The 12249-nt window shown below is 46.7% G+C and overlaps 1 protein-coding gene across 2 annotated transcripts in view; it reads right to left on the bottom strand.

Annotated features, from left to right (window-relative positions):
* Positions 1-1694: 1694 nt before the first annotated feature.
* The window catches only part of LOC126522680 (transmembrane protein 135-like), a 40768-nt gene continuing 30213 nt past the window's right edge, over positions 1695-12249 (bottom strand). For both annotated transcript variants that reach the window (XM_050171455.3, XM_055066532.2), the window contains exons 8-13: positions 11031-11454; positions 9108-9272; positions 6168-6308; positions 4792-4890; positions 4053-4120; positions 1695-2203 (exon numbers count right to left, since the gene is read on the bottom strand). In XM_050171455.3, coding sequence (XP_050027412.2) covers positions 2065-2203; positions 4053-4120; positions 4792-4890; positions 6168-6308; positions 9108-9272; positions 11031-11454 — 1036 coding nt within the window. In that variant the 3' untranslated portion in view covers positions 1695-2064. The remainder of the gene's footprint in view (positions 2204-4052; positions 4121-4791; positions 4891-6167; positions 6309-9107; positions 9273-11030; positions 11455-12249) is intronic.

Raw genomic sequence — 12249 nt, 5'->3', positions numbered from 1 at the left:
AACAAATAAGTTCCTCGACTGTTTTGCCTCGTGCATGGGCGCATATAGAAGTATACGTGTGTGCATACTGCTCTATTAAGTTGTTATAAATAACATATTTTAGTGACAATTCTTAGCGCTCATAAATACAGACACGTAGATTGTTTTTTTTTCTTTTTCTTTCTTTTTGTTTTTAGTGGAAACGGAAAAAAGACAACTGTGGCATTAGCGCGGTTCTGTCACATCAGCTGCATTACTTAAAGAGGTGGACTTTACTTACACAACTGATCGCAGTGCAATGTTATATTTAATATGTCTTTATAGTCATTAACCTTATTAGTAATTATTAACTTCGTGGCACGTATACTAACTGCGGAACTGAATACCCATTTATAGCAAATATGCATGAATGCATTTTGAAAGAAATACGTCCTCAAAATCTGAGGTGAAATGCATTAGATGTTCAAGTTAACATTCATCACCACTGCACTTTTTAACAGTGATACTATAATGTAAAAAAGAAATACATGTAGATCCAACACAAATGTTAAAATTTATATGAAGCGAATTAGTGTTTAGCCGTTGATTGAAGTCTAACTATAACGGCGATGCGTACAGTTGTGTATATACTGCCATCGTATGCAATACGTAATCTTACGCAGTTTTTATCCGTCACACAAGTCGCAACTTCAGTATAATGCAACTTTTATGTTTGCGCACATTTACGTTTCTGCACATTGACTCCTCTCATTGGCTCCCGCGTCCCGCGCGGCTTTCGCTGCTTTGTAAGTTGATTTTGGACGTTCGGCGACGAATGCACCTTGCAACTGTTGCCGCTAGGGAGAACTTGCCCTCACGCGTGGCCAACCTCCCAAAATTTCCTTTTGCATCGAAATCGCCACCTCCTGGAGTGCACAATGATGAAATGTCTTCCTCCCGTCGCCGACTATATATACCGTGCCACTGGCAGCACTGCGAAGCGGCAAAAATTATGCTACGTGCTCCCCAGTGGCACGGGCCAACCAATGGCGACAAAAGACTGGCGCTTCGCCATTGCTACTCTGTATCGGCCGCGCTATGATCCCGTTTGGAAGGTAAGTTTAGGCTACCGTTAAACAGAGCAAGGCGCGGCGAAGCCACATTTAGGCGAAGCCACATTTGGAAGCAAGATTCCCCAGCGAAAAGTGTCCACGTTTCTCTCTGTGAACTCTTTTGGGTCTGGCAGGCGCGAGAAAGCAGCTCTCGTGGGAGGACCCACTGCAGCGTCGTCATGCTCCGAACCGAATAATTGCGCGTGCCGTGATGGGCTCTTCGATAGCTACCGCACGCTCTGGCCTCCCACGGGGCCGCCAGGGCGCTGCGGTCGCATTGTGCTCGCAATATCACTGGTGCGATACAAAATAGCACAAATTAGAGATCGCCCGCGCAAACTAGAGCGGACTGACTGCCAAGACGCCCACGCGAGAACGAAACCACGCGCTTTCATTTCGCCACTCGTCGGGTTCGCCTGACTGCTACGCGGCTGAACTGCAATAGTTAAAAAAAAAAAATCAGATACAATGGTTTCTACCGACACGAATACGCTGAAATGTTATCAACTTGCTGTGGGACGCGTATACACGGTTTAACTTGAAACGCATAAAATCAAACTCGAAAATTTGGTGTCCCTGACCCTTTCAATCCCCCGGAAGCCAACATTATACAAGAGCCCGTGGTATCAATGTATAAAATTTTATTGAACATACTCACTATACAACTGACTGTGTAGAACACGATGTGGGATGAGCGACAAAGTGAACGTGAAGTTATCACAGGAACTATTAACAAGCACCTCGTACATCAGCTTGGAAACCGCGCATCTCCGAGTGCGGTACGCAATCTCGTTTGCAGCGTTCTGTTGAACGTACTAGGGGCTATCGGAGCACAACAACCGCGAACGCTGACAGAGAAAGAGGGACATCCCCTGTAATTTGATTTTGGCCTCTCATTTTCATATTTTCTGTTCTCCGAGGACTGAACGAGTGCATAAATGTTGAGCCAGGCAAGGGGTCAGGCCAGGCGGGGGTGAAGCCGCGCAGGACGCCTTCACGACCAGATCAGGACGTGCTCCAGGTACTGCCTGGTGATGTGCCTGCGGTCCAGGTTGAGCGGGAAATAATTCGGGAAGGCCTGCGACGAGTGCAGGCCCAGCATATCCAGGGGGAACCGGTTGATCTGGGACATCCTGCGTCGAGAGTCAATCGCGTTTCACACACGGGAGTTCGCTTTCTTTTTACGGGAAAGTTGAAAGCTATAGAAGAAATTCCGACAGAACCCATCTCACGGTGAATGAGGACGTTAATGCGATTAGCATGGAAGCAATACCGTATTGCCAACGCCGTATTACCAACGCCGAAACGTGCATGCAACGCGGGCTCCTCTCTCATGCTTTTCACTATAGGGTGCCTCGATGTAGCGCGTCGTACGCTACATCGAGGCACCCTATTTTCACTGCACACGCTTCGCCATCTAGCGACGGCGCCGTAAAGTTCGCGCGTTGCGTGGGTTCGATTTCGCCAAGCACTGAAGGACATTTCAAAGGATCTTTTTGTCACAAAACAACGGCACATACGCAGTTACTCACATACACAGTTACTCATGTTGCCGACATATAGAGGTTCATTGAAGAGCGGCACAGACCAAGTGGAACTTACCTCGTGCTCCAATGTGGCATCAAAGGGGTTCATTGAACAGCGGCAAATACCCAGTAACCCATGTTGGTTTGATCGTAGGTTTGCAATCCTTGTCGCTCTGCACATCAGCCCGATGCGCTACCTATTACCGTGACCTAGGTTGGCGGGAAGCAGGCGGGCGGGGGAGGAGGACATCGGGGCACTCTATATAGCTCCAGCCCGCACACCCTCCGCCCCTGGAAATTTTCGTGAAGTACCCAAAGAACGCTAATCGCATGTACGCATAACTTCGCTACTTGAAACGTTTCAAAAACAGGTGAATCGCTGAATCTGAAATCGCTGAACGCGATTTCCGACTCAACCTGCGGTTTCACGGAGTGTACAAAAAACGTAGGAATAACTTTAAATCGGCGATAAATATCACGCTGCCGAAAGAACGGCTTCGCGTGACCGTCGGTAAGGCCAAAACGGGCACGCAGAGGAAACAGTGTAACGGTATAGACTCGACATTTCGAGACGACGTGCTCAATTACAGCGAATTTTTTTATTTAGAATGTGCTTCGCGAATGTCTGCATAAATTTGTAGAGCTCAATATGATGCACACTACACATTTCGTTGATATATCTCTATTTGAAAAAAGAAGATGCAAAAATTCCCCTTTGACGTATAGATACTATTGGTTGGCATACATTTGCGCCACCGTAACAGCGCGGTTACCGCGTGGCGTGGGGACGTGCGGATGCCACTGCAGTGGTATACGTGAGGCATATGTCGCCCGGCTCCGGCGCTTCCGTTTAATGGCGGGGGTAAAACAGCTGTCACACTGTGGCGAAATTTGGGTAACCGCACCATAGACACGTTTGCACCGGGTAGAAAGATAACGTCGACCACTCCGCAAATACGTATCAAGAACGCGTAAGAATACATTCGTACGTCAAGTAGAATCGCCGCTTTACGCTTCGGACCTCTTTCAGCTTTTAAGCTGTCACGCCGAAATAGTGCACTGCAGCTCGGTGCAGGTCGTCACCGCATGGGAGCTTGCCTTTCTCAATATATCTGGCACGCAAATTGCGGCAGCGATGGCATCGTTGCAAGGCCTTTCTTAACGTTTATCAAGTGCCGCCAGGTTGACCCTTTCTTTTTCATTTGCTTATTCTCGTAACTAAATTAAATATGTCGCCCAAGCGCTACCACAACGTGCACGTGGTGCCGCAGAAAGGTGCTTCGCATATCTTAAGGTGCTGTTAAAACTCGTTTTCACCGTAAAAAAGTGACGTCGCAGGCCATAAAAGCTGCAACGCGAAATCGCAGTGCGTCATGTCGAGGATTCTCTAGAAAACAGATTGTTTTACATATATTCCTCTTATAGCTGGGTTGCGACTTTCTCATCGTATACGTACAGCCTTCCCGATATGTCGTCCAGGAACTTGCGGTACTGCGGCCTCAAGTTGTGGGGCTCCAAGATCGCCTGCGTTGCAAGAATCAAAACCTTAACAGATACGTTTACAGATCGCCTGGTCGTTCACGTATGTACACTTACACGCGCGATGCAATGTATACTTCCTGCTACTTCGTACCATCTGTGAAACTCGTTTGTTTCGAACGGTATGACCAGATTCACAACTGGAAATACTGATAGCTGGCTCCTCGTTTCCACGAATGACGATCTAGATGATTTACATTACATGCTAAAATATTCATCATTCATGCCTTTCGAATAATCTCTGTGGGAGCTTTCCTTTGACAATAATTATATCCTGTTCGGTTCTTGCGCTTGCAATGACTAGCATAACGCCTTAAATGCGTGGATCACAATATTTTTTTTATATCTTGTGCTATCTAAGCACTTAATTCCTGTTGAGGGTGCTGGTTAAATATTACGGCCAACTCTTCTGCACAATATACTGCTTGTAATTCTTTTATTGAGGCTTTAATAAACTGATTCGTAATTTCTGATTTAAAAAACAAACAACAACATGCAAATGTGTTTCTAGATGTCGGCTAGACTTCGACTTAGAATGTGGCGCAATAAGTTTGTTTAGTGTGAGGCGTGCTACCGAGCGAACACAATGTCTGAAAAGCTGTTGCCGCTGTCACGCGTTCACTGCCGAAGGAGGTTAGTCCACGGGGTCCACTCACGACGTAGAGCATGATGCTCGTGCACACAGCGTAGAGCCACACGGCAGCTCCTTCGAACTTGGGAACAAGCTGTTGCTCCGCGCTCTTCAGGTAGACGAGCTGCGGGAAACAGAAATGCGGTTGAGCGCGAGCGTGATGCACCAGAAAATGGCACCAGAAATACACCAGAAACTATAGCAACAGCTGTTCGGTTAGGGGGAATACCGAGTAGGGGAATTCAGGATGGACTAATGATCGTCGACATGATATCACACTTAGAGATCGAAACATTTGTTCTAAAAAGGTGGTGCGACGGTTGCGTAAAGATTTACCGACTACAGGCACGCCGATTAAAAGCGAATTTATTCGTAATTCCGACGCGCAAACTGAAACTGACGAGTGCTAGTCACTCGTCACAAACTGAAACAGACGAGTGCTACGGGAAATATCAAAATGCAAAAGTTCGGACTGCATCCTCAATGTCAAGCTACATTCATTTGCGGAAAAGAAAATTGGATCAGTCGTGGAAATTATGGTCCGCGTAGTTTTCCCCCCGGGTGACCACATCTGTTTACTTACGTATCACACCGCTTAATGTGTCGTTAATACAGTGAAAGTCCGCTTAGACGAACTTCAGGGGGCGCCAAATGTTGATACGAGAGCTTGCTATGGGAAAGAAAAAGAAGAAATTTGTGTATGTTTACTTCGCCTTGCTGAGAACATTGCAAGGTTCAACTGCGCATGTACATGCAGTCAGTATAAAACACGATGAACACTGGATGGATACGCAAGTGCACTCACGTACCCGCTATTGTACGATGCGGGCCGTCTTCCTGAACACATGAAAGAATCCATCGTTGGGTTTTTACAGCCAGGCTATTAATTCGGCAATAGAAGCAACCGTAGGCATGAGGAAAATAGCGTGCTTCAAAAATCTACCCCCCCCCCCCCCCCAAAAAAAAAAAGAAAGGTGTCCTACGGCAAATGTCCACGAGCATTGCAGAAGGACTAAACAAACAGACGGCGTGATCATTTACATTGTCATTTAAATTCCGAGTTTCATCCGTTAGCGAATGCACGGTGTCTGAGATAACGCTCCAGCATGCGGTACTCGTTGCTTCACAGTCCTGCACCGAATATACGTTTCCTTTCATATGTAACCGCTCTGCGCTAGTACACAAAGTATACAGTGCACCTGCGTTATAGGACGCGAAACAATATAAAATGTTTCAGGACAGCAAAGGAGCGCAAGGAGCGTTCTGGACGGGACGCTCTTTCCGGTCCTATATATGGTCTCATTTCGCATTGCTTCGCGTTTCTGACACACGACGACAGCTACGAGCCCACTAGCCCAGCACCAAGCAGTGATGTAGCATAGAGCGCATATTGGCACCGACCTCGATGAGCTTCCAGAGCAGGTAGAGGGAGACGTAGGAGCTGGGGCAGAAGGCGCAGGCGAGCCCACCCGCGGTGCCAGCCACCAGGCCGTGCCAGTCCCGTTGGCCGCCGCTCAACCAGCGAAGCACGCAACTGCTCAGCTGTAATAGTGAAGAAAAAGCTATAAAGGGGTGGGGGGGAAGGGTTGCCATATTGTATATATGAAAGAAGTAGTTCTTCGGACCCGGTGTTTAATAAATGTAATGAAGTCAGCAGGCGCACGCAAAAGAAAGCAAGAACAAACATTTAATTTCGACGTTTCGGCCGGGGTCCGGCCTTCATGAGTGCGATTGCAAGGAACAAGAGCTTTCTCACACTTTCTCCATAAGAGCGGGGGAAAAAAAGAAGAAAGGGTAACTTATGACTACAAACACGCGTACATTCAGTGGTGCCTTAAATACCAACACACGCACATTCACACAAGTAAAGAAAGAAAAAAAGAAAAGCGTAGGTAGCCTATGAATACAAGCACGCGTACATTCAGTGGCGTCTGCAAGGGAGTGGCGTGAAAAATATAGAATCAAAATGAATGTACGCGTAGAGGTATTCACAGCCTACCTACGCTTTCAATTATTTTTTTACTTGAGTGAATGTACCCGTATTTGTAGTCATAGGCTACCTACGTTTTCTTTTTTTATTGTTATTTTTTATTACACTCTTACAGAGAAAATTTATAAATTGAGATCTGGGTGCTTGCAACCGTACCCATGATGACGGCCAGACACCAGCCGAAACTATTAAATGTTTGTTTTTGCTTTTTTACGCGCTTGTACTTCTTTCATTATATCTGTGTGCGCGTGCATGTGCGCCAACCCACATTCGAGAACTGATAATCAGGGAATGCAACTCTCTGCAGCCGAAAATGCGCGAGAGTAGGAAGAGAAGGGGAGGAGGATAAGCGACAATAAACCTAAAAAAAAAGTTGCACAGATACTGCCAAGATGGTTATGCTGGCTTTTTTGTATGGCTGAGACGGGGCCAGCGTAAAAGCGTTACCGCAGCAGCGCCTGTAACCGCATGGAACGCGCATTTCTACAGACACCTTTTCGTATAAGTTCTGCGGAGAATAATTGGTGTTTTTATTACTGTTGTAAGTATATGAAACTCTTATGCGGTGTGTTATAAATGATCTAGCTAAGAGAAACGCCGTATATAGGGTGGAGTTTTGATAAGCTGATTTTCGACCGGATGGTCTATATAGGACTGATATTCACACAGGAACGAAGGCCAAGGATGGTCTAACGTTCAGCCATATTTGACCTACATTCGATCACGTTGGCTCTACATAATGGGCTTACACATTGTTTCCGTCTTAAGTGCTACTTGCGTGCAGTGCCCGCATGCTTTCCTTCCTTTATTCTTTTTTTCATTCCGTCCTCACATCATTGCGGCCGCCAAGGTCGAGTGAGCACTGGCGCACAGTAATATAACGTGCGTCACCATGCACACAATACACAAAATAAAGCACGTATAGGATGCGCGTAGCATGGGTTTGTCTTGCACCGCTGCACGCTCCAGTAAAAAGAAAGAAAGAAAGAAAGAAAGAAAGAAAGAAGAAAAGAAAGAAAGAAATACCCTAGACAGCGAATTGTTCTCAGAGGGGACGACGGCGAGGAAAAAGGCAGACCCCTCCGCGGAATGCGTGAGGAACGTCCTTGAGTGCCTAATGAGCCGCTGTGCGCGCGCGCGCCGCGAGACTGCTTCCCTGTTGTGCGCAATGTGCTCGGCACGCGCGCGAAGTTCATCCTTCGTCAAAAGAAACTAATCCATTGCCCGCACGACCGCAGCCGATTCCGAGACGTCTATAGCTGGCTACCCGTTGCCCCGCGCATTTATTTCTCGAAAGCTCTGAAAAGAGAAGCGAACCCTCTTACCTGCCTTGAATATGTATATATTATGCTAGTTTTCTAGCCGCGAGGAATGAAATCTTAGAAATAAATGCCCCTCTTGCACTCTCTTGTTAGTTGGATGTGTTGTCACTATATTTTCTAGAACGTACTTGCTATATTACACTAGCGAAAACGCAAGAACGCTCCCGTCCTGTTCCTTACTGCATTCTCAAGACTATCACTTGTACAAGTGGTAATGCTGCGACTTCGTCTAATAGGTGAAGCATCATTTTTGTTTCATCTGCGTACATATCAGGCGCAAGCCGTTGCGGAAATAAAACAGCTGCTACGTTCGTGCTTTATATTTTCCGTCTTGTTATATATATATATATATATATATATATATATATTGCTATAGCAATAAAATTAGCGTGCCTCTCGAGCTCGCATACTGTGTGCTTGTGTGTAAGCTGGCACGTTGGACACAACGGCAAAACGGCAAACAGACCTATCTCAATGCGTTCAGACCGCAAGCGCACTGGCCCTGCAGGCGTTATGACGACAGAATTCCTGGCAGCTTTGTCAACGTATTTTAGTTCAAGGCAACGTTGAGGGGAATTAATGACGCGGCAGTGAAATTGTTTTTAAATTTTTTAAGAGAATTATCAGGAGAGTTGGGGGTGTACCTCCTCAACGTTGAAAATCTTTTTTTATCTTCACTTTCCCACTTTCCTGGCTTCTCGTCTCAAGAGGTAAGTCGGTTTGTCGCGGCAAAAAAAGAAACCCAATATTACCATGGGTGCCTTGCAGCCCGCTATGGAATACAATAACCGACATCCTTTGTGGCAGTGGCGATGGAGTGAAACTGCTTGTCGTGGAATCGTTCAAATGCGTTGACGACGCGTATTCGCAACAACGTCGTGCATATATAACTTGTCTGGAGTTACGATTCGAGATACCCAAATAATGACGATTCCTCTCTCTAATGCGGCTGGTGCCTATCGCATTAAAGAGAGAATATTATTAATGAGCGCCGTAAAGCACCATAATACTCCAAAGGCATGTACTCACGCTGTAAAGTCCCGTCAGTCCGCCGAGAAAGCACCCCGTCCGGAGCGCCATCGGGCCTAGAAGCAGCCCGGAGAGAAGCTGTCGTATTCGCATCTTGCGGTATCCCTTGAGCACACTGAAGCCGACGCCGGCTGCCCATCCAACGGTGCCGAACTTCAAAGCTATCTGCAGGGAACAAATACGTCACAACTTCGAGAAAAGAATACTCTAATCAAAAATATAGTTTCGCCATTTGGGCGAAGCAACGAATGCGATAGCAACGTGTTAGAATAATACACGAAGTCTAAGAAGAGTCGCAGCTGTAGTGGCAATATGAATTGAAGAAAACGTAAGCTGACCAAGTAAAGATGAGCTGCTCTACTATAGAGGTCCTCTGTTTGAATCCTGCCATCAGACAATGTATGTTTATTAATTAACGCTAACATCTTTCTTAGCGACTTTACCACCACTTCACCGTGTCGGGTATGTTTCAAATCTGTTTTCTGAGCCGATCCCGGATGTAGTGCACAGCCGCGCCAATAAATTTACATAATTTTCAGGTTCAAGCTCCGTTACTGTTTCGCACATTTAATATTTAAGTCTGAGATGACTTAAGATGAAAGACATGCACTGTCGGTATTTTGTTTCATGAGATTAGTTTGTAGGCTACCGTTCTATAAGATTCTGAGTAATAATTTTGTTAAGAATGCAAGACCTCGTATGAGCAACTTTAGTGATAGAATGGTGTGACAATATAACCAGTATATACGGCATGTCACATAGCATAGCGAGACATAGCATACGTATACCTAAATATATATGGAACCTCACGGCGACGGCAAAATGATCTTCGAGTGTCCATATAATTGCTATGGCAATACGTTTTACAGGAGTCTGCAAGGTATACAGGTAGCATCACGCGAAGAAATGATTCTCATCCGTCTGACTGTATCCGAGTGCTACAAAGATAGCGCAGTGCTACAAAACTCAATGAACACAGCCATTACTGCCATCGTCCAGCCATTCACTGCAGTAGTTCTTAGGTTAAAGAGTTGTTTTTTTCTACTATACATGACGTCACGGATTTCACTACCGACTGTACTTTAATGCAAGATTAATGCGAAAACGCCAGTCATTGTGCTTTCGGTTTGTAGTTTATTGCTTACTTGGTAGGCAAGAAAGCAAATTCGAAGCTGCACGTCATACGGCATCCCCTCACTTGTGCCGTATAGGCGAGAACGTATTGGTCAGAACCTTTATCGCGCCTTCCCTCCAACATGCATACGCTCACAGTCTTATTCTTCTGTTGATACACGACTAGATATCAATAAGAACGCACAGTACAATTATCATCCTTCAACAATAGCTTGTTTTAATTACAGACGTTCATTAACATTGAATACTTCAGCGCGATAGAGCGGCACAAGACCATGCCTCAAGAACGCAGCCTTCGTTCGTGTTGCCCGGTGCTGTCCAATGTTCTCACGCTGATATACTTTAGCTCAGTTTACAACCATTCGAAAACTTTTGACAAAAATACTTAACTTATATTTAGGCACTGACCAAATAAAAAGTTCGAAAATGCAGTCTTGGAACCCATACAGGTTCCTTGTTCACAAGGCTGTCTATGCAGCAGATGAATAATCGATTGAAGAAATGTTTCATTTTACAAGGATGGTTCTTTTTCTTAATACAAGGGGGGAAAATGTGTCTTGGAAGGGGATTGCGCACTCCGAGGAGCAGGACCTACAACAGGGAACCCTGAAAACCAATTAAAAAAAAAAAGATTTGAGAAGTAGACTCAATGAAACACCGTGCAATGTCTCTGGCGTGACAGCACGTGCGTCGGGAGTGCGTTCGTCACGTGATCATACGTCGCGACAGTCCTGTCTAGACGAGCGTTCGTCGAACTTTGGCTACACGATAAACCGGCACGACACTCACCTTGAAGAAATTGGCCAGGCAGCTGTACTGGTGTCTGCAGGTGCAGTGGCGTTCCCGTAGTAGCCGGAACACGCTGCCCAGCACCCGCAGAGCGCTTCCGTGGTCGCACGTACACTGATCGAGGAGCCCCCCGTTGGAAACTCCGTTCAACGGCAACAAACATTTGGCCCGCGGTGCGTCGTGCTTAACCGTACCATTGACCGCGACGGTCGGGCACCTTAATTTGCCTCCCACTTTGTTTCCGTACGCGTGTCCGTTGCCGTTGCACGTGATCAAGGGAGGCGTCTCGGTGATTGGCGTCACGTCGCACAATCGGACCAGCTTGTCGACGTCTCCGGGCGCCTTGAGGAGCTCGGCTTCCTTGAGAGCCAGCTTCGCCTCTAGTTGGGCGTAGCCGACGAGCTCCTCCTTTCCGATCAGGTGCCTGCCGAGGACAGGAAGAAAAGGGACGGTTTGATTTGGCCCGCCACAATGGGTCGGACGGCGATGGCTCTGTGCTGCACTAAGTCTGCAGGTTTTGATTCTGTGTCGCCGCAGTTTCGTTCCGACAGGCGCGGAATGAAGAAAGGTCTGCATGCAAACCGTAATTTCGGTTTAATAATTACATCTCTTTACGGTGTCGCTCAAAACTTAGCACACACACGCAAGCGCAGAGTGAGTTTCAGTACGCGAAGTGCAATACGAAGCAACTCCCGGAAGTTGCCTTCTCCGCACAAAAGGTTTTCTTGTGGTGAAGCCAGCTTCGACGACTGGTATTTACGCAGGCAAACACACGCGAGCTTGCACGAACAGCTTTTGAGGCTAGTCGGGAACATCATTAAACAGCTCTAGGCTGAACGTGCACGATTCAGTGTTACCGTTTTACCGCGAACGAAGCAGGGAAGAAAGCGGAGCTGGCGGAGACATGTTGTGGCGCCGTGTTCAACCAAACCGTATCGAAACGTTCTAAAGCCATAACATCAGGAAGCATCTATCGTTGCGGAAATATCTGCGCGTGCTAGCAGATGCGCCAGCATATGCAATGTGCTTGCACACACTGTAGAGCCACATGTCGCGACAAGCGTTGCTGTTCGTATAGATCAGCCCTGGTGCTCCAGCGAAGTACCACTAAAACGTATGCGTTCAGGCTAAACTCTGCGCATAGTCTGTAGAAGAGCAAAAGCAAACCGAGAGACAGACAGTATGCACCGTGCTTCTACGTTTTTGCGCGTCTGGATAC

Source organism: Dermacentor andersoni, chromosome 6 (assembly GCF_023375885.2).
Source record: "Dermacentor andersoni chromosome 6, qqDerAnde1_hic_scaffold, whole genome shotgun sequence".
NCBI lineage: Eukaryota > Metazoa > Arthropoda > Arachnida > Ixodida > Ixodidae > Dermacentor > Dermacentor andersoni.
This window is presented reverse-complemented; position numbering and strand designations above follow the sequence as displayed.